The 27757-nt window shown below is 42.7% G+C and overlaps 1 protein-coding gene across 1 annotated transcript in view; it reads left to right on the forward strand.

The window, feature by feature from the left end:
- Nucleotides 1-27757, forward strand: part of LOC139686996 (vitellogenin-like) — a 112977-nt gene that overhangs the window by 64993 nt on the left and 20227 nt on the right. The window contains exons 16-18 of the mRNA XM_071584060.1: nt 5340-5765; nt 8944-9086; nt 9857-9994. Coding sequence (XP_071440161.1) covers nt 5340-5765; nt 8944-9086; nt 9857-9994 — 707 coding nt within the window. The remainder of the gene's footprint in view (nt 1-5339; nt 5766-8943; nt 9087-9856; nt 9995-27757) is intronic.

A 27757-nucleotide genomic window follows, 5' to 3' on the forward strand; every position in this document is an offset into this window, starting at 1 on the left:
CAAGTTTTCTTTTCGGGAGATATTTATGAAAGCTTGGTTTTTAACTTATTAACATTTGTATACGGTACCTCGGACTCCGAAAACCTGATGCCTTAAACAAATAGTGCCAGGGCACTCGCATGTATCACTGAATTATGAGAAAACGATAAAATGAGCACTTGATTGAAGTGATGACTAATGCCCATTTACTGGCTGCAAACTAGATTACCGTCAAGCAGTTGGAAAAGTAAGCCTCCCGTCTGCTTTCATGTGAATACCATTACTGTAAGCCCCGCCTTGTGTCGTCTATTATGTCAAAGTACGTGCGAGTGTACGTGCGAGAGAGTGGGAGGGGGTGTGCGTGCCTGCAGACGTGTGTGTGCGTGTAACTCTGCTGAAGAACGGAACTCCGAAATGCTAAGGGGTAAAACACCGAAATATTCATAATGTTCTGCATTGTTTTCTATCGTTTTCCCATTCATTGCTTCGCCGATGATTAAAATATTATTCTCAAACTACAGTCGATGTCAAAAGTTGGTTATTCACAAAAGCACACGAATATGGTGGGAGAAATCCTTGAAAATCGCAGGGGTGGCACAACGCACGCGTTATACGCATGGCCTTACCCCTAATTCCATTGGCTAATGTCTCAGCCCTCATCCCTCTCGTACGCGGCATCTTTGGAAGTTCTTTCAAAATTTCACTTATTATTCCTATTCTTTGGTTTTACGCAACTGTTAAATTTATCTTATTTTTTTAGTCTCAAAACTTCCATCACGAATGAGGCAAGTCGCCTTACCAACGCGTAATCCCCGGCATGTTCCCGGAGGGATCTTCAGGTAAAGAAGATCATGCGGTGAATTTTTCGCCCTCTTTACACGATTTTACATTCCGATTGCTGAAGGTTATTCCACTTGAAGTGAGCGCGTCGCCGTGATTTCGCGTGGAGTGAGAGAACGTGCTAATCTCACTCGTAATTACGGGCACTCAATGCGACACCTTCGCTCTTCCCGCATGGTGCGCGATAATGTGGCCATCCCATCGAGCACGTGCATGGCCCACTATCAAAATCATCGCCCTGGAATGTTTTAGCAATCTAAAAAAAGGAAAACAAATAAAACACCGCGCGTGGAGAACGGGAACCATTAAGTCTGCCAGTTCTCGCCGATGGCCTCCAAAATGGGACTACACATGCCGCCGGTCTTACTTAGCCTTCCGGACAACTATTCCTTCCCATTTACTTCGACTTATTTTCTGGCTGGATCTTTCGTAATTTTTCTCCGTACTCTGAGGTTTCCTCTATGTGCACGACATGTTTTCCAGGATGTCGTATATAAGAGTCGCTCCGGCCGCATATGAGACGAAATGGGAGCTAATTGACGCTCTATATGCACGCATCTCGAGAAGTGGACTGTGGCGTCCACCTGCCACCCTTCATTTACATTCGGTCTTTTTCACGGTCAAGGCTTAGTCAACCGAGGTCAGCAAGAGGACGCGTAAACAAGCCACAGTGAATCACGATTAAGGCGGAATCCGCGTGTGGACAGAAACCTCACGGAGCCTGAAAAATCGGATTCCTATCCATCGTCAAGTCCCACTGAAAGAGAGAAGCAGTATTACTATGACGGGGTGCATTCTGCGGAGGATTTGTCTATTTTTAACAGAATAAGGTGAATATTTTCTCGGAAAATTTCAAGCGGAATAGTTCTCGCGCCGTTGGGTTCGAGCTTTTGAATCCTTAACTGTTCAGAGACGTCAGGCACTATCCATATTGGATTTTCCATGGCATTAATTGCTTCTTTACCCGAGCTGGAAGTTTTTTGAAGGAAATTATACAATTACATTATTATAAAGTTGAATCTATAGCCGCCGGAAAAAAATGTTTTCTCGAAAGAGTACCCATTCCCATTTTTAATGAAATATCTCAGATTTTTAAAGCAAAACGTATATCAATTGATTCATTTGGAATTCATCCTTCATTTCTATTTCGGTGGTAATTTTGCAGTGGATATTTTACGCTCATTCCCCCGGGACACAATTTTAATGTCGAGTCTCGAGTGGGGATTTTCTCCATGGATAGCTATCTTTTGTCTTAACGCGGGACTGGTCATTTTTTCCAAATTTGGTTTTAGGTTTAGATGCACAACATATTCAGTAAAAACCCGTGCGATACGTGTAACCGTACAAGAAGATAAAGTGTTGCCATAATAATTTCTATTTGGGGATCAATGTCATTTACTTCAGCTTCCACTTGACCTTCATGCCTACTTGGGCCAAAATAGTCTCTCGTCATCCGAATGGGTTGGTAAGAATTACAGATTGATTTTGCTTACGCCCAAGGCAGAAGTATCCTCCTATTAATTTTTTAAAATAACTTTTGTCACTCGTGAGTGGCAAGGTTGTTTCCGGCAAGGGGAACGGGGTGATGTGACATCTCATCCCTGGGGCCCAGACTCAAATCACGTAGGCTAATCAGGTAGGCTTTTTCGGTGGTATCCCTATTCCTACTTGGGGTGCCATGTGCCTAGCACTTCAAGTGGAGTACGCCGTCCGTCGGATGGGACGCTACATTTTTGACCCCTTTCGTAATTAGAATTCTCTCCAACGTTCTACTCCCATACCGTGAGAATTCTTCCTATATCAAATTGTCCACTCATGATACCTATTGGCACGAATACCTTCAGCTGTCGATCGCCTCCCCAAATGCCAGCAACAGATTCTGTCGAAAGAATTGGCACCATTTTTTGAGTTGGCGAGGCATTGAACTTCCCCTGATTTTGTGAATGATTCATGAATCAAGAAGGCGAGGAGGGATAGCCCGACTTGGAATGGCCATAGGGTATTTCGGTAATAAAATCTTTCAGGCCCTGTGGTGGGAAATTGTTCGCCTCCTCTCCCAGGGAGCCTTTTGCTCTGACCTTGGGACCAGAGTCAGCAAGAGCTCTGCAGGAGAAAGGCTCGTTATATTACAAACATAAAGTTCTTGAAACACATTTCTCCTCCATTGCCTTGCACTATCACTCTTTCGCATTGGTTTGGAGTGAACTCCTGGGAGCGACCATACAAGAGGCTGTGTACATGCCAGTTCTGTGCCTCCCATTACCATCAAAATTGCAATTAATTAAATAGAGTGAAACCTGTCTTCAACGGAATCTACCTGAGAAGGAAACCTGGCAACGGCGGAAGTCTATGGATAAAATATTTACGGACTATTAAACTCTCTGAGAGACAGAATCCGCGCAAACCGTTGACGGAAAGTTTGAACGCATCTGGAATTGTTAGTATGTAATTATGAGTCAGTTGCATTTGAATCCGACTGAGACGGAAACAAAATTTCAGATATTTTTTGTCAAATAGTCCGATTTTGGCTTGACCGTTAACGTTAAAGTCAATCGTACACCCATTTATATCCCTTATTTTTGTGAACTTTTAATGTTTTTAGATTTAAATTTTATTTAATTGAAATAAATACAGTTGTTTCCACCATGTTTGTAATTTTCGCAAGGATTTTCGTTGCATTTCTCCAACTCATATAAAATGTAAAAACTGCACCTTCAGGAAAAAAAACTCGTGGTCTCCTACGGTTTCACCCTTGGCTGTCTTTGCCGCATTTGTAGAAGATATTGATGCATGCTGCAATATTCATATCTGAACATCAACAGACTCGGCCGTAACTTTGCCAAAACTAGCAATGTTAGATTAAGATAACTGCGGACTGGCATCCCACCTTCACAATTTCCAAGCAGCGTGAATCTAATCGAACGTGAAAAATGCAGTTCTTTTGTAGTCATATTTTTCTTAAAAAATATGAAAATAAATATGCTATTCAATGTGATTCGTGCTTTTCTCCCACAAACCCTGAATTTTATGCCGACGTCGCGTGATCTCTCGGAGGGAGTTGAAACGGCAGTGCTTTAATACCTTTCGGCGAGATATGGTTTTTTTGCCGAGAGACAGTAAAAGAGCGTGTCGCGGGCGAGACTGGTGTGCCATTCGCTCCCAAGGTCAGAGGAAAGTGCGCACCGAGGGAACAGGCAACGTTGAAGCTGGGAGGACTTAACGTGAGGACTCAAATTAGATGTCAGCCTACACAGAAATCGAATCGTTGTTCGCATTGCCGCAAAGGTAAGAACTTCGGCCATTCAGAGCAATGACTTGTCTCTTCCAAGTTCATTAATGGGAACAACCCCACGCATACCGACTCGGAGAGGTCCGCTGTAGAAATAACTGATGTCCCAACCGCGGTAATAAGATGAAAATGTACGTGTAAATGTGGTTGTCAACGAATTGATGGAGCTGCCTAACTCTGCTCGTTTTTTGATTTAATTAATGAAGTTATCTTAAAGAAACGGCTTTGCCCTCACGAGTTCCATTGACTTCGCCTCTATGTTGAATAACTCTGGGGTATTTATCAATATTGTTACTTTAATTCGTGGCGATGGAATGCCAGTCATGATCGGGCGTGGTTCTCTGGCGATAATAGTTTCTTGTTTTTATTAATAGACGGAAGGCCAATTAAGAAATGTTATGTATTAATAAAATTATGAAAGGATTAAAAACTGGCAAGTTAGCTCTTGACGCCGGGGAAATTATTGGTTTATCGACGAATTAGATCAACCGGATAAAATAAGTATGTACACTATGCAGCGTATGCGGTATATCCTTTCTTACCTCTCGCCATTCGTGCTAAAAAAACCCCAAGATTCCCCAAAAACTGCTGTTGAAAAAACGTAATCACTTGATTTCATCCATTCTACGTTAACTCCATGGTTATTCACAGTGCGGTATCCTAGCACCCGCACCAAGCATCCCCCTGGTGACTGGGTTGTAATGACGTGGATGTAGATCATTACATTCTATCCGTCCTTCCGAATTCAGTTTATGGTGTAGCTTTAGCGGTCGTAGCGCTGCTTAATGTAGATAGTGGTGTCATAATTCTGCGGAAAAAGTTGAAATGAAGCCTATTTTAAACAGGTATGAAGTCAGAAAGTGATGATGGTAGAATTGCAACAAAAGAAAGAAAGTCCACCAAGCGAAGAAAAATAAAATGGACCCTTAATACACCCGAACGTGAAGAGCTTGAATTCCGAGTGAAGTTCTTTTAGTTTCCCCCGACTCAATTGCTTCCAATTCGTCTCGCTGAACTTCGTGGTCAGTTGATCATGCACGCTAATTTGCACGAAACCTATGCACTATCCTCAATCATCATCGTTGCTAATTTTCATCAGATTAATACTGGTACGGGGGTGCGCGCGTCAGTGCCATGGCATGCACGGTATTATCTGCGCACTCGAGTGCATGCACGCTATTAATCGTAATATGGCATCGAATAATTCGGGAAATCATTTTCTTTCGCGCAGGCAGGGCTTTGGCCGGTCCTTCCGGCGTCCAAATGCTGAAGACGTGGCCGTCCAGCAAGCAGCCGGTGGGGAAGGCTTCGGGCGAATCCACCGAGGCCTCGGGCGGCAGTGGAGGGGACTCGAGCACGACGGAGGGTCCGCTGTCATCCGCGGTGCCGACTGCGCCCACGTCCACGACGCCGTTGACGGAGAGCCCGGCCGGGGAGGAGGTCACCACGGAGGCGGGAGGGGAGGCGGCTGGCAGCGGCGAAGAGGCCGGGGAAAATGGGCGGCGGTCGAACTCCGAGGACCCATTCCGCGTGTACGACATCAACGTGGAGGTCCCCGTCGGGGAGTTTAACGCATCTTCCATGGACGTCTTTGGCGCCGAGGACAGCGGCAGTCGCATCAATTACGTCCTTGGCAAGAGCCTTACGGGAATTGAGAGTAAGGACGGGATACTCCCAGGATTCATTTTATGACAGTCTGCTTTCAGATAAACGGGACGATGCTTACATTCAAAGCTCCTGCAAATCGGCAAATTTTCAGCCCGCAATTCATGTTTTACCATCAGGGACCCGATATCGAAAACTACGAGTCGATTTACAAGTTCTCTGAATAAAATCTTAAATGAAAAATAACATTTTCATGTTCGCATACTTGTTCATCATCAGACTCCGTATCTGCAATTTGCAGGGACTTCAATATGAACTAATATTTTTGAGGACCGGGCCTATGTTGACAGTGAAGCTTTGATGCCGGTCGTATAACAATAAGTCCCCGGATCTTTTAAATTATTTTTTTTGGGTGCAAGGAACATTTAAATTCTCAGCTATTTAACTTGTGTGTCTGTGTCTTCCATGAAAATCTATTTTATGCTGAGTTATTAAAAGGATTAAAATACGTTGACAAGTCTACAGGATCCTCATTACTGCGAAGGTGGAAGATCACTGTATCATTACCTGTTGCTTGTGAGAGGATTGCTCTTTTGCAGATGTCGCGCGATGGGGAAAGTAAGTTAAAATGCTATCCCTTGTAAACGAAGAAATTTATTCGGTCGGTAGTGGGAGTTGCTAATAGCTTTGAATCACCTTCAATCTTAATTGTTTATGATTACCTTACCAGTATTAGTTCTCATATATTTTTGTCACCAAAAGCTTTGATGGCATTTTAAAGGAATATGCACGCGTAGTAACAGAACGTATTTGGGCATGAAGAATTTCTAGGCGATTATCTCCGCCTCTGAAGACTAGCCAAGAGAGATTTCTCAGCTATTATTATGCCGAAAGAAAATGCAAAAATATTTTTTTTATCATTTCAAATATCCCTAGCGTGTGATGGATGAGCGAACAACAAATAAATATCTGCCTTTCATAATTTATTGCTCTTATCCTACTAATTTCACACTGGTCGCTATAGTTCACTGCTCAGACGGCACCGTCAACATGATATGCACATTCCTTGGATCAATGCGGTTTATTTCCAGGGAAACAAACTCCGATAGCGTTACTTTGGCTGCATATTTCTTGGACACTCCTAAAAAGACAAAACCTGTCGCCGTATCCCACGATAAACTGTTGTTTAATTCCACATACTTACCTTCATTCATTCATCCCAACAAACCTATCCTTTTCCCGCCCCTACCTCGCCAGAATAACTTCCTCCCCACCATCACAGTCTTCTTCATTCTATCTCCAGTCAAAATTCATGCTTTGTACTTCGTTTGATTTCCTATCGGTTCATTTTGCTTGTTACATTCTCCTTCAAACCCACGTCTCGAGAGTCTCTAATCTGTACCAATCATCTTGTTTCAATTACCAAGTTTCCGAGCCCTACAAAGCCATGCTCCACACCAAAATAATCTCTTCTCAACATCCTTACTCAACGTCCGTCATCAATTCCCTCTTTCGCGTGAAAGCTTCTTTGCCTAATGCCAATCTTCTTATGTAACTGCTGCTGTGATCAGTCATAGTTGTAAAGTTGTAAACTGCTCCGCTTGCTCCGGTTTTTGCCCTCCTATTTTAGCGTTTTACTTAGCTGTCCACTTTCTCAAAGTAAACTTTTTTTTGAAATCAAAATTGATCTACACTTCTGAAACACAATGCTCTAAAAGCGAATTTAATCTTATTCTCAGTTGAGAAAAATTCCATTTAGCAAGAATGGGTTAATTTAGATGTGAATTCAATATACAAGGTCTGTCACAAAAATAAGTAGAATAAATCTGGGGGAAAATTATTACAGATCAAAGTAAAAATTGCTAAAATTCTTCAAAAGGGCACCCTAATGCATCGGCCCACCAATGCTGGCGCCTCCGCCAGTGGTATGCTTCCCGTAAGGACCCGCGATCAAGCACCTCGTCATGGCCTCTTTGGCGTAAACCAGCGATCCAAAATGGCACTCAAAAAGGCTATACTTGGGTCGTACTCCAAGACCCATGTCTCGTCACCAGTAACTACCTATTCTAAAAAAATCAGGTCACTTTCACCGTGGTCCAAGGCAAGATAGCTATACAAGCAATCCTCTGACAGCATCTTGGGGACTATCCTTTCTCATGACTAAATCTTCTGTGCGAATGCGAATGTTCAGAAAACCACAGTCCGATGCAATGCACTGTGGTTTTCTGAACATTGCACACTTCTGCTAACACCCTGCACTTGGGGGTCAATCGGAATTGAGCACGTGTCTCACTTTTTGCACGTTTTCATCGCACTGTGTTTTGGATGGATGTCCAGGGCATTCCTCATCGTCAACCTTCTCTCTACCCTCCCGGAACATCTTGTGCCAGCGGAAAACTACGTATTCCTCGGGGCATTGCTGCATCTCCCGAACACGATTTTCCGAGCTTAACACAGTGTTTTATCGCCTTACGTTGCTCCATGGAACGTAGCATCGTGAATTTGTGACGCGACCCTCGAACAGGCTTCCCCTGATTTGGAGTGATTGACCGACTGTAACGGCCCACCGAGAACTGACGCGGGTCGCGGTGCTTTCCCGAAACCTCCCGCCACCTATCCCGTCCCAAGTCGCCCCACTCCAGCCGTCCACGTCGGCAGAAAACAATCATCCTACATTATTTGGACACACCATGTATCCAGATACTCTGCCAATTTTCAAATGTTGCTTAAAAATTACGTGGCTTATAAATTTTAGGACACCTAACACAATGAAAAACATCTTCACGCTCAACAAATTTCTTAACTAGCAACAGCTCAATTTTTGAATAGTCAAATGGCTTGGCTTATTAACGTTTAAATCCTAAGTTAATTTAAATTTACCAACAGTTTGCCGCAGTAGGTCATTTCAGTAACATTTGAGGTGTATTATTATACAGCCTTAATACTCAAGGAAAATTTGGCGTTATTTTCCGACTGCAAAGTCTCTTATCTTCACCGCGAGGTAACTTATAATCGAAGTCATTTGGATGAGGATGTTAAGAATAATTCTACTCATCACCAAATAGGGAATTTAGGTGTCCATTATCCAATAGAGGGCATATATTTAAAACAGGAATTTTAATTAGGTTTTTAAAAGCTTAATATGAAATAGCACACAAGCGGAAATAGAATATTAGCATAAATAGGACATGTATGTGAATGACATTCGCTCCGACGTTGTCTGCCCGCAGGTGGACGGGCGTATGCCCTGGGAGTGGTCGCCTCTACTGGAGGCTCTTCACCCAAGTCGACGGCCGCTGCATACTTCTGCTTGTCCCAGGAAACAGGCGGACGACTGACGCGGGCCGCCATCTTCCTGAAAAATAATAACGGGGTATGTAGTCGCCTTTGGGGGGAGCCATTGAAATGGCTCAAAAGCCATTTGCAAGTTTAAGGCATTTGGTGGCGATCATAGCGGCAAGTGTGTCGTTGCATGCAATACTTCTGTTAATTGAATACATTATGTGTCTTATTGAACTTGCATTCACAATAGCAAACTCAATGTGAACTTTTTAAAATGTGTTTTTATTCCATATCAGAATAATACTATAACTTCGAGACTTAAAGAGTTTTATTTATTTGAATGATCAAGAGATGAAGACGTAACTATATGTTGTAGCATAACCTGGATGGAGCTGCTTTAGAGTAGTTTTCAAGTCCCTTACGCTCAAATGACTGTACATTTCTATAAAAATTGGTTTAATTGTAATTAAACATTGCCAGATTTAATTTTGCTCAATTATATTCATAGTAATCTTTTGCTTAAATTAAGAAGTGAACAGTTTTTAGTTGTGATCTGTCACTGGAAATAATGTTTGTTAAGATAATGCATCCCTGGCATTGAGCTTCCATCATATGGTGTGAAAACTTTCGCTTATTAGGGATATATCCTCAAAATAGTTGCTTTCATTGCACGATTTTTAACACTATTCAATAATTTGTCTCGTTTTAACGATAATTGAACTTGTCTTTCATACAGTACGTACCGAACATGAATGCCATGGTTAACAATCATATTGGAATGTAAATTACCTATGGTCATATAATTTGCCGCTCCACCATTGCCTCTAATGTAATACCAATATAACATATTTACTCTCTCAGTCAACAATTGGAATGACAGGAGCTTTGCACTGGCCCGCAACACCAATTGTGAGTTTGGCGGAGATGCTGAGGTCCGACCTAAGCTCCCACGTCTACGCAGACATCATCAAATCCGAGAGTGAGCCTTTGAGTATTCAAGTACGTACTGAGCATATGCGCCAGGTTTTTAGCTTAATTAATTTATGTAAAGCAATAATCTTAATAAAGCGGGAAATAAAATTTAATTTCCAGCAAACCTGGACCACCCTTCGTTCCCGGATTTGTCATATATTGATAGTGTATGTGGTCATAGGTGTGGCTCGTATTTGTATTCACCAACAGCCAAACGTCTACTGAATCAAGATAATGTCTTCGGTGGCTCTGGAATCAATCCATGGATGGCTCTGCATGTGTACAACCTTGCTATGACCTGTAGATATTTAAATATGAGAAAACGGCCCTTCCTTTTCGAAAATGCCCTGTAGAAATGCGGTCTATCAAGCGTTAGTTATTTCACTAACCAAAGTGTTTCAGTCAGTCATTACTTAGCGCAGTACTGAATCAGTACTTTTAGGTATGGGATAACTCGCAATGAAAAGCTAAGTAATGAGTGTTTTGAATTGTAAGAAAGAAATTAGAAACATTAAATTTGGGGACATAAACTAAGACACATAAAACAGTGCACCTATTTAGGAAGCGTTTTAGAAGAGGATGGGAAAGGTTAAAAAATGCATTAATGGAATAATTTTGCTCGGTGGAGAAGCATTTACAGAGAGGAAGGAACTGTTGACAGGGACCTTACACAAAAATATGATGAAAGGAAATCATGATCTTCTAAAGGCTGTCGTTGCAGCCATCGGTCTCTGTCCAGTGTCGTTCCTTTCAGTTCAATGTAGGTTTTCACTCCAATAGTACTTTTCACATCATCTTTCCATTAGTTTCTTGGCCTTCCTCTTCCTTTATTCGTATTATTTTCCCCTCCACTATATATTCCAGGAAGTTGTCATGTCAGAGAACGTGCCCAACAAATTTAATTTACCTTTTCTCCATCTCTTTTATTAAATTCCTTTCCTATTAAATTTCTCCCAACACTTCTGTGTAGCTTTTTTTGTCCGTCCATCTTGCCCTTGTTATCCTTCTCCAAATCCACATTCCCATTGCTTCCAATCGATCCTTTCCCATCTTTCCCAATGAAAGTGGAGTACAATCTTTAATGTTGAAAGTCGTTTTAAATGGCTCCGTAAGTTGGTCGTTGAGGCCATTGGAAAAGCGTAGATTTGACTCTTTTTAGATGTACTTGTGAAGAGTAACGGAAAAAATGAAACGGAAGGATGGGAAAACAAACATTGAAACTCTGGGTGTGGAATGAACAGAGTGACAGGAAGATATTCAAAGAAGGCAGGGAAAGAAGATGCAGGACTTTCTGAGAGGCAACGGGAGGGCAGGAGGGCGGTATAGTTGGGAGAGTGCTGAGAGGGCAGGGAGATAAAAGGAGGAAAAGAGTAGGCATTTTGGGTGAAGGTCTGCAGAGAGAACTAAAAAGTGATGACGATTGTAGCCTGTAGTATGGGGTCTTAGAACACTCGTGTATGAGGGCAACTAATTCAAGTTCCCTCCTTTCAACCAGTGCCGTGACTCTCGTTCCCATTGCCACATCTTTATCTGTTTTTTGCAACATTTTTAATACGTGAGTATATTCATTTAGTCATTCAACAAAATTTTTGCCGGAGTTACACACACACACACGCACACACACACACACACACACACATATATATATACACACACACACACGAGGGTCATCCGGAAAGTAGTACCCGTTCGTGAAATAAAAAGACAAAAGTAAATATTAACAAACATAAAAAATTTTATTTGAAAGAGGATACTTTAAACTACTTCTCAACATAATCTCCAAGCAAATTAAGGCATTTGTCATAACGTGTGACAAGTTTCTGTATTCCTGCTGCATAGTCCTTCGCCGCCAGCTCATTGAGATACGCGAGGGACCCATCTTGCACAAATTTTTGCATAATGCAGATGGTGTTTAACAATTTCATGAACAATTGTTCGAGAAACATTGGGAAAATGCTCACAGATGTCATCAATTGTGACGCGCCGATCGTTCCTCACGAATTCGTCAACTGAGCTCACCAGTTGGTCTGTAATGACAGACGGTCTCTCCGAACGCTCATCGTCGTGTGTGTTCCCCCTCCCCATGTTGAAGTTGCGACACCACCGCCGAACAGACGACTCGTCCATTACATTGTCTCCATACACCTCCTTTAATTGGCGATGAATATCACATGGGCGAACGTTTCTTGCATTGAGGAATTTAATCACTGCCCTCACTTCACAACTGGCGGCGTTCTCAATTTTTTTAAACATTGTAAACAATCACAGAAACAACACAGGCAATGCTAGCGTCACGCAACTTGGCTCAGAGAAGGCAGACAAGCCACTGAAGCTATCTGACCTCGTCCAGCGGCTACTCGCGTCGTCAGCACTTCATGCGGCACGAACGGGTACTACTTTCCGGATGACCCTCGTATATATTCATATATATATATATATATATATATATATATATATATATATATATATATATATATATATATATATATATATATATATATATATATATATATATATATATATATATATATATATATATATATATATATATATATATATATATATATATATATATATATATATATATATATATATATATATATATATACAACCTTGACGTGGTGGAAGGGCTTGTGCGTTCCGATGACCCCTAGAGCTGTGCTGGCGGGAGTAATAATTATTGCTCCTGGTAGGGTCACCCATGCCAGATAGGTCAAAGGTTAGGAGCCAGACGAAAGTTAGTCCCCGCAGCGTCTGTTCCTCAGTGAAGCGGCTGCAATGGCGTCTGACCCCAGTGGGGCGGCCAGTAAGTGATGGTGTCACGTTAAAAACACTATTGAGGAAGGCAACGGGAAACCACCTCAATTATCATTCCCTAGAAAAATATGATGGACAATAGAGATATTTTGAGTCCTGGAAACCACGGGGCTCGGCCAAATCGGCCGTGTGTCGTGCCCGGCAGCGGGGGAAGCAAGGCTTCCGCGGTCGTCATCCCACGAAACCCTTGCAAGGGAAAACCAGCAGCAGCAGGACAGAAGACCCAGGAGAAGAAGACGAAATTAGTTAGAACAGGAATGTGGAATGTTAGGACAATGATGAGGACAGGGAAATTGGAGAATGTTAAGCGAGAGATGGAAAGGAGAAATATAGATATTATAGGTCTATGCGAGGTGAGATGGAAAGATAGCGGGGATTACTGGAGTGATAAGTATAGAATAATATACAGCGGCGGGGACGAGAGCCAACGAGGGGTTGCCATTGTATTAAATGAAGAGGTAGGTAGAAGCGTAGTCAACATAGAGCAGGTAACGGATAGAATACTACTAGTGGAGATAAAAGCAGAACCGACGAACTTAGTTATTATTCAGGTATACATGCCACCGAGCAACCATAAGGAAGAAGAGGTTGATAGGATATACGATCAGTTAGAGGATATGATCGCGTGTGTTCCTGCAGGGAAACATTTGATAGTGATGGGGGATTGGAATGCGACGGTAGGCGAAGGAAGAGATGGTGAAGAGGTGGGGGACTACGGTTTAGGCACGAGGAATGACCGTGGGGAGAAAGCAGTTGAGTTCTGCAGAAGACAGGGGTTAGTCATCACCAACACTTGGTTTAGACACCACAAAAGACGCAGGTATACATGGAAAATGCCAGGTGACTCAGGAAGATATCAGCTAGATTATATCCTGGTTAGACACAGGTTTAGGAATAGTGCGATAAATTCCCACAGCTTCCCGGGAGCGGATGCGGACTCAGACCACGATTTAGTTGTTATGAAATGTAGTGTACGTTTCAAAAAGATAAGGCAGGGGCGGCGAGTTAGAAAATGGAATGTAGAAGCGTTAAATGGGTTGAAAAGGAAGGAATACAAACAGGCGGTAGAGAAAATCATGGAGGATGGTAAAGGGCTTAGTACTATCGAAGAAAAATGGGAAATGATCAAGAAGGGGTTGTCTAAAGCCGCAAAAGACACTATTGGAACCGTTAACGCTAAAAGGACTAGGAAACCATGGATCACGGATGAGATGATTACAAAAATGGATGAGCGAAGAAAATGGAAGAATATGAATACAGAATTAGGCAAAATGAAGTACAAAGAATTGAACAATAAATTGAGGCGGGCAACAAATAAAGCAAAAGAAGCATGGTTTAAGACGCAGTGCGAGGATATGGAAAGTCTGCAGAGGAGGGGTGAAATCGGTGTGCTGTACAGCAAAGTTAAATCGTTATCGGGAAGTAAGAAAGGAAGATCTATGCTAACAGTTAGAGATAAGGCGGGTAAGGTAATAGTTGACGCAGGAAAGATCCAAGAGAGATGGAAGGAGTATATAGAAGAACTGTATGGTAAAGAACTCAGACCAACAAAGTTAGACATTGAAAAAGAAAATGACGTAGAGGAGGACAGCTTAGGTCCAGGCATACTAGACCATGAGATAGAAAGGGCATTAAGGGAGATGAAACTAAATAAGGCCGTGGGGGTAGATAACATTCCCGTGGAACTTTTAAAATGCTTAGGAAAATGTGGGAGGAAGAGGCTATATGGGCTGATCCGTAGTATTTATGAGGAGGGAATCTGGCCGGAAGACTTTGTGAGATCAGTTTTAGTTCCTATTCCGAAAAAGGTAAAGGCCACGTCATGTGCGGACTATAGGACAATTAGTTTGATATCCCACGCAGCTAAAGTTGTTCTCAGGATCATAAACAAAAGGATAGAGAGTAGGGCAAATGATTACTTAGGGGATGATCAGTTTGGGGTTAGGAAGGGGAGAGGTACGCGTGATGCCATTGCAGTAATGAGATTATTAATCGAGAGGAATATAGAACACAACCAGGAGGTATTTGCCTGTTTCGTAGATTTCGAAAAAGCGTTTGATAGGGTGAATTGGGAAAAACTAATGAGTATATTGCAGAAAATAGGAATAGATTGGAGGGAAAGGAGGCTAATCCGCAACCTGTACATGTCTCAGACTGCTCAGGTGCGGGTGGGAAACGGGGAGTCAGGATGGGCAGTGTTAGGAAGGGGTGTAAGGCAGGGTTGCCCATTATCCCCGTTGCTGTTCAACCTGTATGCAGAGGAAATGATTAAAGAGGCATGGGAAGAACTCGAGGTAGGAATGAAAGTGGGCGGGGAATTCGTAAAATCAGTTAGGTTTGCTGATGACCAAGCCTTAGTTTGTCAGTCAGCCAAGGGGCTGCAAGCATTGCTGAGTGAATTGGAAATTCAGTGCGACAGGTATGGGATGAGAATCAATATTAATAAAACAAAGGTTATGCGATTTTCTAGACAGAAAAAGGCCAACCTTAACATTAAAATAGGAGGGCAAAAACTAGAGCAGGTAGAGCAGTTTAAGTACCTCGGTAGTGTTTTGGACCAACACGGTCAAAGTAGTAGGGACGTAAGGAGAAGAATTGCGCTAGGCAAAGAGGCTTTCACAAGGAGGAGGGAGTTGATGACGGGGACTCTGAGTAAAGATGTTAAGAAAAGACTCGTAAAAACTTTGATATGGAGCGTAGCTATGTACGGTGCGGAAACGTGGTCATTGAAGCAGGAGGATAGACGTAGATTGGAGGCTTTTGAAATGTGGGTGTGGAGAAGAATGGAGAAGGTGAAATGGACAGAGAAGAAAACAAATGAGGAAGTACTTGGTATGGTGGGCGAAGAGAGGGGTTTGTTGGGAGCAATCCTATGGAGGCAGGAAAAGTGGATGAAGGGGGTATTGACCGGCAGTGGGATGTTGAAGACTGTGATAGAGGGTAGAATGTTGGGCAAAAGAGGAAAGGGAAGGAACAGGATAGGGATGTTGGACGGGATGAAGGGAGGAAGAAAGTACTCAGAGATGAAGAGGGACCTGATATAGAGTAGGATGATGGATTTTGTGTTTTGTTAGGAGTAATAAAATATTTGTTTGGTAGTTTTGTCCATCCAAAAACCTACCTTAACCGGTAGATTACCTTAAAAAAAATATATATATATATATATATATGTGTGTGTGTGTGTGTATATATATGTGTGTATATATATACCAGCACCAGGTTTTGCACCGCGGATTCTGCTCTATTTTGAATGTGCTATCCTTTCCCTCACCACTGTCTCCCTTCGTTTCCTATTTATTTTCCACAACCTTCTCAATCGTCTAAACATGGACCACCCTCATCCCATTCCGTCTTGGATCCGAAATTTTCGCCGTCACGCCTATAAGCTCGCCAAATACACAAGCCACACCGAGTTTCTCACCTCCTGCCTGTCCTTAGGAATCGTTCCCAACGGTCTAGTCATTTCCCTACCACTATCTGCTATTCTTCCCGATATCCACCCCATACTTAATGCATTTTCTTACCAAAAATCTTTAGAATACACCCACCTTATCCTTAAGCAATACCAATGCATTCGTGAACAACACAAATCAAACCTTTTTTCCCTCTTTAAAATAATCTCTTTGGCTTCTGCTCACCTAATTCCACAACTCAACGCCATAATTTCGTCTGCCCTACGTTCCCTCCAACAAAAACGTCAAACTCTCCTTAAAAAGCTGTCCAACTTGTATATTTCCTACTTCCGAGTTGGTCTCAAAATTCCACACTCTCACCCTTTCCCGCCACCTCCTCCTCAACCACCCCCACTCTTTCAATATAAGCCTGACCTCCGCAGCATTTACAACCTTCCCCCTCCTCCCAAAGGCCCTCCGGTTTTTCCAAAACGCCAGCCACCACCGAACAATCCCAACACCCCCCCTCCCTCCGACAATGCCCATGACATTGTAAACCTTTCAAACACCAGCCTTTCAGACAATGAAATATCCGTTCTTAGCAAAGGCCTATCCTTCTCCCCTACACCAAAAATAAACCACATAAACATACTCACTGATACCCTCAATTTCTGCCGAAACCTTCGATGGCGCGCCTTCTGGAAATCACAAAGTAAACCTTTCAGTAACCTAAAAACCAATCCCGCACTTGACAAATTCCGCCCGGCTTCAACTCATGAGCCAAAACCCCTTCCTAGTAACCATCCTGTCGAGATTTTCATACGTCTTCTCATCGAAAAAGTTTCCAATCAATCCTTCAGAAAACATCTCAGACCGAAAAATAACCTCTCCATGAACGAACGTCATGCCCTAAAAACCCTACAGTCCAATCCTAACATCGTTGTTACCTCCGCCGATAAAGGCTCCTCTGTTGTAATTCTAAACACCAATGATTATATTTCCAAAGCCCTCGCTCACCTGAACGATACATCCACCTATACCACTCTAACCAAAAACCCAACACAAACTTTCCAAACCGAAATTCGGTCTTTTCTCCTCCACTCCGGACCAGAAGAAGGCCTAACCTCCCAAGACATATCCCTACTTTCACCCCCAAACCCCAGAACACCCCAGTTTTATCTCCTCCCAAAAATACACAAACCCAACATCCCCTGTCGTCCTATAGTTTCCAGTTACAATTCTCCCACCGAAAGAATCTCCGCATTCCTTGACCACCACCTACAACCACTTGTACTCTCCTTGCCCTCCTTCACGAAAGACACGTACCACTTCCTCGACCGTCTAAATTCCGTCTCTATTCCCTCCACACCCAACCTACTTATGGCCACCATCGACGTTACCTCACTTTACACTTCTATTCCCCATGCAGAAGGTTTATCCTCCCTCCGGCATTATCTTTCTCTGCGCCCCCTACCCCAGCGCCCCTCAACGGAATTTCTCCTCAATCTTGCCACTTTCGTCCTAACAAAAAATGCATTCACTTTCCAAAATTGTTTTTACCTACAGACAAAAGGTACAGCGATGGGAACGAGGATGGCACCATCATACGCCAATCTCTTCATGGGCCATCTCGAAGAGACCTTCCTGTCACAGCAACCCCTTCAACCTCTTTTCTGGGTCCGCTACATAGACGATATTTTTATTCTCTGGACACATGGCTCTGACTCTCTCAACAACTTCTTATCCGCCTTAAATTCATCTTTCACGGTTAAATTCACCTCTTCCATTTCAGACTCCACCATCACCTTTCTTGACACAGACATCTCACTTCAAAACAACAAATTCACTACTTCAGTACACATCAAAGCCACTAACCATCAGCAATACCTACACCACACAAGCTGTCATCCTCAACACACGAAACGCTCGATTCCTAACTCTCTCTCTATCCGCGGACACCGAATTTGCAACACCACAGCCACTCTCAACAAATACCTTGCCAATCTACACCTTGCACTCCTCAAACGCGGTTACCCAGAAAAGTTGCTACGAAATAAAATCCACCGTTCCACCCGACCACACACACCACACAATAACAAGCCCACATCTGACGCAGGACTCAACCTTTGCACCACCTATTACCCCGGATCACACAGACTGAAAACCCTCCTTAAAGAACTGTTTCCAATTTTACATGACAATGACGCGACCTCATCCTTACTACCCCAATGCCCATCTATCGCATACAGACGACCCGCCAATCTCAAAAACCTTCTGAGATCCACCAACCCTTTGGCGCCCCCCCGTGACAAATTTCCCAATATTTCCCCAACTTGCAACCGCCCCCGAAAACCTGTCCTCTTATTATGCCTACTCCCCTCTCCCTACGTCCCCTCATAGCCCCCCCACCTCGTTCCCACGCTAATTGCCTCTCAAAAAATATTATTTATCTTTTATCATGCAAACACTGCACTTCCTTCTACATAGGTGAATGCATTACCCCCTTATCCATCCGAATGAATAATCACCGGTACTCCTGTAATTCTGCCTCACTCTCATCTCTTCCTATCCCTTCACACGCCAATTCCCACAACCTTTCATTCGACCAGTGTTTTTCCCTCAGCATCCTAGAATCCCTACCTGATTCAGCTACCAACATAGAGGTGAGAACTCGTGAATCCGCCTACATTCTATCCTTCCGTTCCTTTAAAATTCCCACCCTTAACCGCCATATTTAATTTTCCTCCCAGCATTCCCTCCACACCTCCCCTCCACACCTCCCCTCCACACCTCCCCTCCACGCCCATAACTCTTTCCCCTCTCCTGATCCATTGCATATTTTCAGTCTCTCTTGAAGAAGGCCCCTGAGAGGGCCGAAAGCTCGAACAATTTACCGTGTAAGTGTTCTTTTATATGTGTCTATTCTTTTCTATTTGTGTTATGTTGTGTCAGCCCATTATTGTGCCGCTCGTATGAGTTTTTCCGGACAATCGTGGTATATATATATATATATATATATATATATATATATATATATATATATATATATATATATATATATATATATATATATATATATATATATATATGCATCTGTATAGATGATGAAGAAGCACTCACGAGTGCAATACAACATTTGAGCGGCACAATAGAACACAAAATAAAATAGATAACTTGTGTAAGGACACTCATATTTAAGATTGTTTGAGATTTCAGCCTTCGCTGACGCCTTCTTCAGGTCTGAACCTGACCTGAAGAAGGCTGCAAACTCAAGCAATCTAAAATATGAGTGTCCTTACACAAGTTATCTATTTTATTTAGCGTATTATTGCGTCATCCAAATACTATCTATCTATCCACCTATATATATATATATATATATATATATATATATACATATATATATATATATATATATATATATATATATATGTAAATATATTATTCGTCAAATTGTCGTGGAAAACTCTCGGCCCTACCAATCAAAATTCGAGAATTCGATGGGTAAATATATTCTTATGTTTCCATTGAAATGAATATTAGGCATTAATTTAAAACTAGGCTAATTAGTTTTGTTAGACTTTCTTCCACCTTCTTACGAACCGAAGAAGCTACGGAAATAATTCATCAATTTATACAGGTTCTTCATGTGTTGTTCAGGTCTTCGTACTGCGGCTTCTTCGCCATTTTACCATTGTATTAAGGCCATTAACAAACGTTAAATACACATATTGTTAAAATTATACATACCTACGTCATTTTAAAAATAATTTCTTCAATTTTGCATATTGGCTGATCATGATTAATGGGATGGGAAGATTCGCCCTTTGTTTATTTTCACCTTCTATGCAATCGTTGTTAGGGACATGACGTGAAATTAGCGAATAGATATCAATCCATGGCAGTCAAATGAGTGCGTAGGGAAAGACTCAACAGCACGGTCAAAAACCGTTGCGAAAAAAAATGTTACATTTTTTCAATATCACGCCGTGGTCGATGCTATTCATTAAAGCTCGATCATTAACACTCGATTTTGCGGTCAGACGTGAAAACTGCAAATACTAAAAAGGCGTTACATTTAAGTTACACCAAATGAAAATGTTAAATTGAAATTGAGAAAGGGATTTATGGTTATAAATTTGTTCTCGAAGTTATTTTCTTGACGCTTCAACTGAAGATTAAATAATTCGTTTACGGCCCAACGAGTTCTCCTCTGGTTTTTTGGAAAAAATTCCAGTACCTCGACAAGCCCCTCCCCGGACTACAACCTTGACGTGGTGGAAGGGCTTGTGCGTTCCGATGACCCCTAGAGCTGTGCTGGTGGGAGTAATAATAAATGCTCCTGGTAGTGTCACCCATGCCAGATAGGTCGAAGGTTAGGAGCCAGACGAAAGGTAGTCCACGCAGCGTCTGTTCCTCAGTGAGGCGGCTGCAATGGCGTCTGACCCCAGTGGGGCGGCTAGTAAGTGATGGTGTCACGTTAAAAACACTATTGAGGAAGGCAACGGGAAACCACTTCAATTATCATTACCAAGATTAACATGATGGACTATACAGAGATTTTGAGTCCTGGCAACTTCGGGGCTCGGCCCAATCGGCCGTGTGTCGTGCCCGGCAGCGGGGGAGGCAAGGCTTCCGCGGTCGTCATCCCACGAAACCCTTGCAAGGGAGAGCCAGCAGCAGCAAGACAGAAGACGCAGGAGAAGAAGACCAATTTAGTTAGATTAGGAACGTTTAATGTTAGGACAATGATGAGGACAGGGAAACTGGAGAATATTAAGCGAGAGATTGAAAGGGGAAAAATAGATATTTTAGGTTTATGCGAGGTGAGATGGAAAGATAGCGGGGATTACTGGAGTGATAAGTATAGAATAATATACAGCGGCGGGGGCGAGAGCCAACGAGGGGTTCCCATAGTATCAAATGAAGAGGTAGGAAGAAGCGTAGTCAACATAGAGCAGGTAACGGATAGAATACTACTAGTAGAGATAAAAGCAGAACCGACGAACTTGGTTATTATTCAGGTATACATGCCAACGGGCAACCATAAGGAAGAAGAGGTCGATAGGATATACGATCAGTTAGAGGACATTATCGCGTGTGTTCCTGGAGGGAAACATTTGATAGTGATGGGGGATTGGAATGCGACGGTAGGCGAAGGAAGAGATGGTGATGAGGTGCGGGACTACGGTTAAGGCACGAGGAATGACCGCGGGGAGAAAGCAGTTGAGTTCTGTAGGAGACAGGGACGAGTCATCACCAACACTGGGTTTAGACACCACAAAAGAGCAGGTATACATGGAAAATGCCAGGTGACTCAGAAAGGTATCAGCTATATTATATCCTGGTTAGACACAGGTTTAGGAACAGGGTGATAAATTCGCACAGCTTCCCGGGAGCGGATGCGGACTCAGACCACAATTTAGTTGTTATGAAATGTAGCGTCCGTTTCAAAAAGATAAGGTAGGGGCGGCGAGTTAGAAAATGGAATGTAGAAGCATTAAATGAAGTAGGATCTGGTGCTTTCCCGGCGTATTTGATTCGTGAAGGATTCTCGGGTCTTCCACCGGGTCAAGGGTTCCATATTGGCCGACGTTTCGATGCCCGACTCGTGCATCGAAACGTCGGCCAATATGGAACCCTTGACCCGGTGGAAGACCCGAGAATACTTCACGAAGCATTAAATGGTTTGAAAAGGAAGGAGTACAAACAGGCTGTAGAGGAAATCATGGAGGATGGTAAAGAACTAAGTACTATCGAAGATAAATGGGAAAGTTTCAAGAAAGGGTTGTCTAATGCCGCAAAAGACACTATTGGAACCGTTAACGCTAAAAGGACTAGGAAACCATGGATCACGGCTGAGATGATTACAAAGATGGATGAGCGGCGAAAATGGAGGAATGTAAATACAGAGATAGGCAAAATGAAGTACAAAGAATTAAACAATTAATTGAGGCGGTTGACAAATAAAGCAAAAGAAGCATGGTGGAAGACACAGTGCCAGGATATGGAAAGTCTGCAGAGGAAGGGTGAAATCGGTGCGCTGTAAAGCAAAGTTAAATCGTTATCGGAAAGTAGGAAAGGGAGATCTATGCTAACAGTTAGAGATAAGGCGGGTAAGGTAATAGCTGACGCAGGAAAGATCCAAGAGAGATGGAAGGAATATATAGAAGAACTGTATAGTAAAGAGCTTCGACCAACAGAGTTAGACATTGAAAAGGAACATGACGTAGAGGAAGATAGCTTAGTTCCAGGCATACTAGACAATGAGATAGAAAGGGCATTAAGGGAGATGAAACTAAATAAGGCCGTGGGGGTGGATAACATTCCCGCGGAACTTTTAAAATGCTTAGGAAATTGTGGGAGGAAGAGACTATATGGGCTGATCCGTAGTATTTATGAGGAAGGAATTTGGCCGGAAGACTTTGTGAGATCAGTTTTAGTACCTAATCCGAAAAAGGTAAAGGCTAGGTCATGTGAGGACTACAGTACGATAAGATTGATATCCCACGCAGCTAAACTTGTTCTCAGAATCATAAGCTAAAGGATAGAGAGTAGGGCAAATGATTACTTAGGGGATGATCAGTTTGGGTTTAGGAAGGGCAGAGGTACACGTGATGCCATTGCAGTAATGAGATTATTAATGGAGAGGAATATAGAATACAACCAGGAGGTATTTGCCTGTTTCGTAGATTTCGAAAAGGCGTTTGACAGAGTGAATTGGGAAAATCTAATGAGTATTCTGCAGAAAATAGGAATAGTTTGGAGGGAAAGGAGGCTAATCCGCAACCTGTACATGTCTCAGACTGCTCAGGTGCGAGTGGGGAACGGGGAGTCCGGTTGGGCAGTGTTAGGAAGAGGTGTAAGGCAGGGTTGCCCATTATCACCGTTTCTGTTCAACCTGTATGCAAAGGAAATGATCAAAGAGGCATGGGAGAACTGGAGTTAGGAATGAAAGTGGGCGGGCAATTCGTTAAATCAGTTAGGTTTGCTGATGACCAAGCTTTAGTTTGTCAGTCAGCCAAGGGGCTGCAAGTATTGCTTAGTGAATTGGAAATTCAGTGCGACAGGTATGGGATGAGAATCAATATTGATAAAACGAAGGCTATGAGATTTTTTAGAAAGAAAAAGTCTAAGCTTAGCATTAAAATAGGAGGGCAAAAACTAGAGCAGGTAGAACAGTTTACGTATCTCGGTAGTGTTTTGGACCAGCACGGTCAAAGTAGTAAGGACGTAAGGAGAAGAATTGCGCTAGGCAAAGAGGCTTTCACAAGGAGGAGGGAGTAGATGACGGGGACGTTGAGTAAGGATGTTAAGAAAAGACTTGTAAAAACTTTGATATGGAGCGTAGCTATCTACGGCGCGGAAACGTGGTCATTGAAGCAGGAGGATAGACCTAGACTAGAGGCTTTTGAAATGTGGGTGTGGAGAAGAATGGAGAAGGTGAAATGGACAGAGAAGAAAACAAACGCGGAAGTACTTGGTATGGTGGGCGAAGAGAGGTATTTGTTGGGAGCAATCCTATTGAGGCAGGAAAAGTGGATGAAGGGGGTATTGACCGGCAGTGGTATGTTGAAGACTGTGATAGAGGGTAGAATGTTGGGCAAAAGAGGAAAGGGAAGGAACAGGATAGGGATGTTGGACGGGATGAATGGAGGAAGAAAGTACTCAGAGATGAAGAGGGACCTGAAGTAAAGTAGGATGTTGTGTTTTGCTAGGGGTCACAAATTATTTAATTATTAATTATGTCCATTGAAAATCTACCTTAACCGGTAGATTACCTAATGATAATAACATGGAGAAAAATAGAACCCACGCAATTTATATCGGTTTAGAACAGCAAGACGTATTGAAGAAACAAATTAAAATTAAAGATAAAGGAATCGGGGATAGTTTTAAGAAGGTCTTGACATTATTAATGTTTATTATAATTATATATAGTGGTTTATAAGGTTAGAGTAGGTTTTTGATGAGCCCTGCCTGTCATCATTTCCTGCCTCTTTGTGAGAGCTTCATTTTGGAACAAATTTTTCCTCTTAATGTCCTTCCGACCAAGGTCACCCTCCTCAAATTCGAATTATAAGGCTAATAATTGAATGCTATTCGGCCCTATTTCACACGCATGCTGATGATATTAAAGCAAACAAAATCCTTTATAGGCCTGGTGCAATCCACCTCGGGCTGGTGCACGGGATTTAGGCAAAGGATATTCGTTGAAGATCTTTTGCTTCCTTGTGATTGCTTCCCCTATGTATCACACTGACTCTGCAATGCGCTGAGTAATGATTTCCACTTCCAGTCCCTGTTCTGACATCCTGAATAACGCTTGATCATCCTTTGTATCCATTGTAGCTACGTTCCTTTCTTCTGGTGACCTATATGTCGCCGTGACGTCTACATAGAATACTCATCCACGCAGCTCGCCTAATTTTTTTAAATTATTGCTTTCATTCGGACATTATAAGATTACGTTTTATGTACGACTCGATATAGCTATATTCCTTTCGTAATATATTGGGCATCCACTCTCGCTCATGGAATGCTAACATTTAGCGACCAAGAAGGCGTAAACTAGTGTACGCTGATATCATTTTTCATAATATTGAAGTGTTTTGGGCCCAAAATGGCCAAAAAAGTAGGGGCGGAAGAAACATTGCGTGAGGCCAGGAAGCTCTTGCACGGAGGAGGGACTTGAGAGCAGGGACATTTGTGTGCGGACGATGAGAAAAGATTGGCGGGAGATTAGATTTGGTGCGTCCTTTCGTAATGTGCGGAAGCTTGGAGACTGATACGAGGTGCTAGGTGGGGATTAAATTCTTTTAATATGTGAATCTGGAGAAGAATGTCAAAGATGAAATGAATGGGAAGAAAAACGAACCAAGGAGTCCTGGGCACGGAGAGAGGGTTGCTGCGAGGAATTCGAAGGAGACAAGAAAAGTGGATGGAATTGTCTTCGATTGCTGATGGGATGGATGATGACTGCCATAGAGGGCATTCCTGTTCGCTGCAGAACCCTGTGCAAGCGTAGAGGAAGAGGGCCGACATTTCGGACAGTCTGGAGGGAGGTAGGAAGTATATTATATGGAATTGAATGTGGATTAGTTTAGTGTCGGATTGCGTCCGGTTGAGCGAGGCTTTAAAACGTAGCGGTGGTTAGCCGGGGTGCGGTTCCCTTTTAATATCTACTGTTAAGGGCAGACTAACGAATAAATTGGTCGATGTCCCCTGAGTGAGAATATAAAGCCGCCCAGAGCGGGGGTCATCGTCTAACCCTTCCTGGCCCTCCTTAAACTTCTTCATCCGCCTCGCAACTTGCCCATCGGAGAGAGCAGACTTCCCGTAGGCTTTCTTAAGTGATTCGGAAGTGAGTTTCGGAACCCTCTTGTGAAGTTTTGTTCGGAATTTGATCGCCCCCCATCGCGCTTCGTGACGTGGTCTAGAAACGGGTGCACTACATCAGCGGTCCTGACTCCATCAATGCTTGGAGCAGACTTATCTTGGGTGCGCGGCGTAGCTTAAGGATCCCCGCGCATTAATCAAGCGGTCCAAACACGCTGCGACCAGTAGGGAAGCGGCAACAAGATATATTTAATGACTCTCGGCACTTGCCCTGTATTGTCGCCGACCATATTTCCGATTAGCGTCGGCCATGCCTTTCCTTGCCCAGATCTCGGGACTTGGAATTGTCCACGGAAAACAGTTGCTAGCGCATTACCTCAAGCCTCTTCAATAGAAATTCCGTGTATACGTGGTGTGCCCAAAAATACACGACCTGGTGCAATCTGGCGGCAATGACGCGGACTCTAGCCCCGCCCACTAGCGGCAGGCTAGTTGCCTGAGACCCGATGAGCCGCCTGTGCTTGCCGGATCGCCGAGCTGTGCGCATGGTGCCAGTTTACGTATTTTCTGTTGTCCTTGTGTTTACTGTTTGCCGAAAATGGAAACTGACGAAATCTCGGAGCAACGAATGAACATGAAGAGATTGTTGAAGTGCGGTAAAAGTTATCAATAAATTACTGAAATGTTGACGGCTATTTACGGCGATAATGCTCTGAAGAAAACGTCGGTTTTCAAGTGGATTAAGTGTTTTAAAGATGGCCGGTAAGGCGCCACGGATGATGCAGGGCCGGGACGACCTTCAACCACCAGTGTTGACGACAACATTGATCGTGTGCAGTCCCTTGTCCTTACCGATCGTCGAAAACTGCCCGAATGAGAGCTGATGAACTGAATATAGGAAAATCAACAGTGCACAGTATTTTAACCGAACATTTGGGGTTAAAAAAAGATGTGTGAAAAAAACGTGCCCAAGCTGCATTGATTGTTTGCCAGTTTCTGCAAAAAAATCAATCGCCATTCTTGATCATTCTCCTTATTCGCCAGGTTCCGCCCCCTGTGACTTTTTTCTATTCGCAAATGCAAAAATGTGATGAGGGAAATCATTGGGAAGAAGTGGACACAATAAAGCAAGAAACGACGGGATAACTAAAAAGCCTGACTGCCGAGGACTTCCAAGGGTGCTTTAAACAGTGGAATAAGTGCATAGCAAAGAATGGAGAGTACTTTGAAGGGGACAAAATCGATGTAGACTAAATTTTGCGAAATAAAGTTTTTATGGCCTCAGTTCGCGTATTTATTGGACAGGTTAGTATTTTTTCTACCTCATTTCTCACTAAATAAATGAATCTACAGCTTTCCGTCAGACAATTGATAAAAAATATTTTCACGTGTCTTTGTGTGCATGAGATTTACGAATCTATGGTTTCATGTGCATGGTGCTGGCTTTTATATTCGATCATGCATGGCCAGTTCCCCGAGAACTCCCCGCCATATTCCCTCGCGATGCCTTGCGGGATATTGTGGCGATGAAGCTGTGGATGTGACGCGAAGCTATTGCTGTTCCTCCTATCCCATACGAACGCCTTTAGCTGTGGCCTGAGTACGAGAATTTGACAAGTGTTTTAGTTCACTTCCTAAATACTAAGAATAAAATAAGTTCTTGAATATTACTCCTTAACATGCTGAAATATCATTATTATACCGATATTTTATATGACAATGGATAATGACTTGTCTTCGCAGATGAAACGATACGTAAGGGTGTGACTTAGTATCAGCTCCACTTGTGATAGGTATTCGATTATTTCGTTTCTTTCATAGAAATCGGCATTATATAGCTATTAATATAAACTGTGACATCATATTTTCAAATGATTGAATGCCGTTTGTTCACAAGTGTAATTTGCCTTATTTTATTTAAAATTTTTCCGTTCCGTTCACTGTAAAAACTTGCACGCCACATATGGCGCCATTTTCAGCTGGTGGCGAAATACTTGATAAGGTTCAAAATGCCTACCAAATCTTAAAAACCCAACTCCGGTTGATCTATATTTAATTTCATTAATGCAATTTAAAAAAATCTAGTTATTTCACCATCTGTTTACCTTAACATCTGGAATACATTAGCCCTTTCAAATGAATGTTCTTAGGCCTCTAGTATAGAGAGAGGTCATGTTAACGGGGCATAAGTTTAAGGAATAATTGCGCTGAACGAATCTGGAGAAATTCCTTTTGTTGATCG

Source organism: Hetaerina americana, unplaced genomic scaffold (genome assembly GCF_022747635.1).
Source record: "Hetaerina americana unplaced genomic scaffold, ioHetAmer1.1.p SCAF_16, whole genome shotgun sequence".
Taxonomy (NCBI): Eukaryota; Metazoa; Arthropoda; class Insecta; order Odonata; family Calopterygidae; genus Hetaerina; species Hetaerina americana.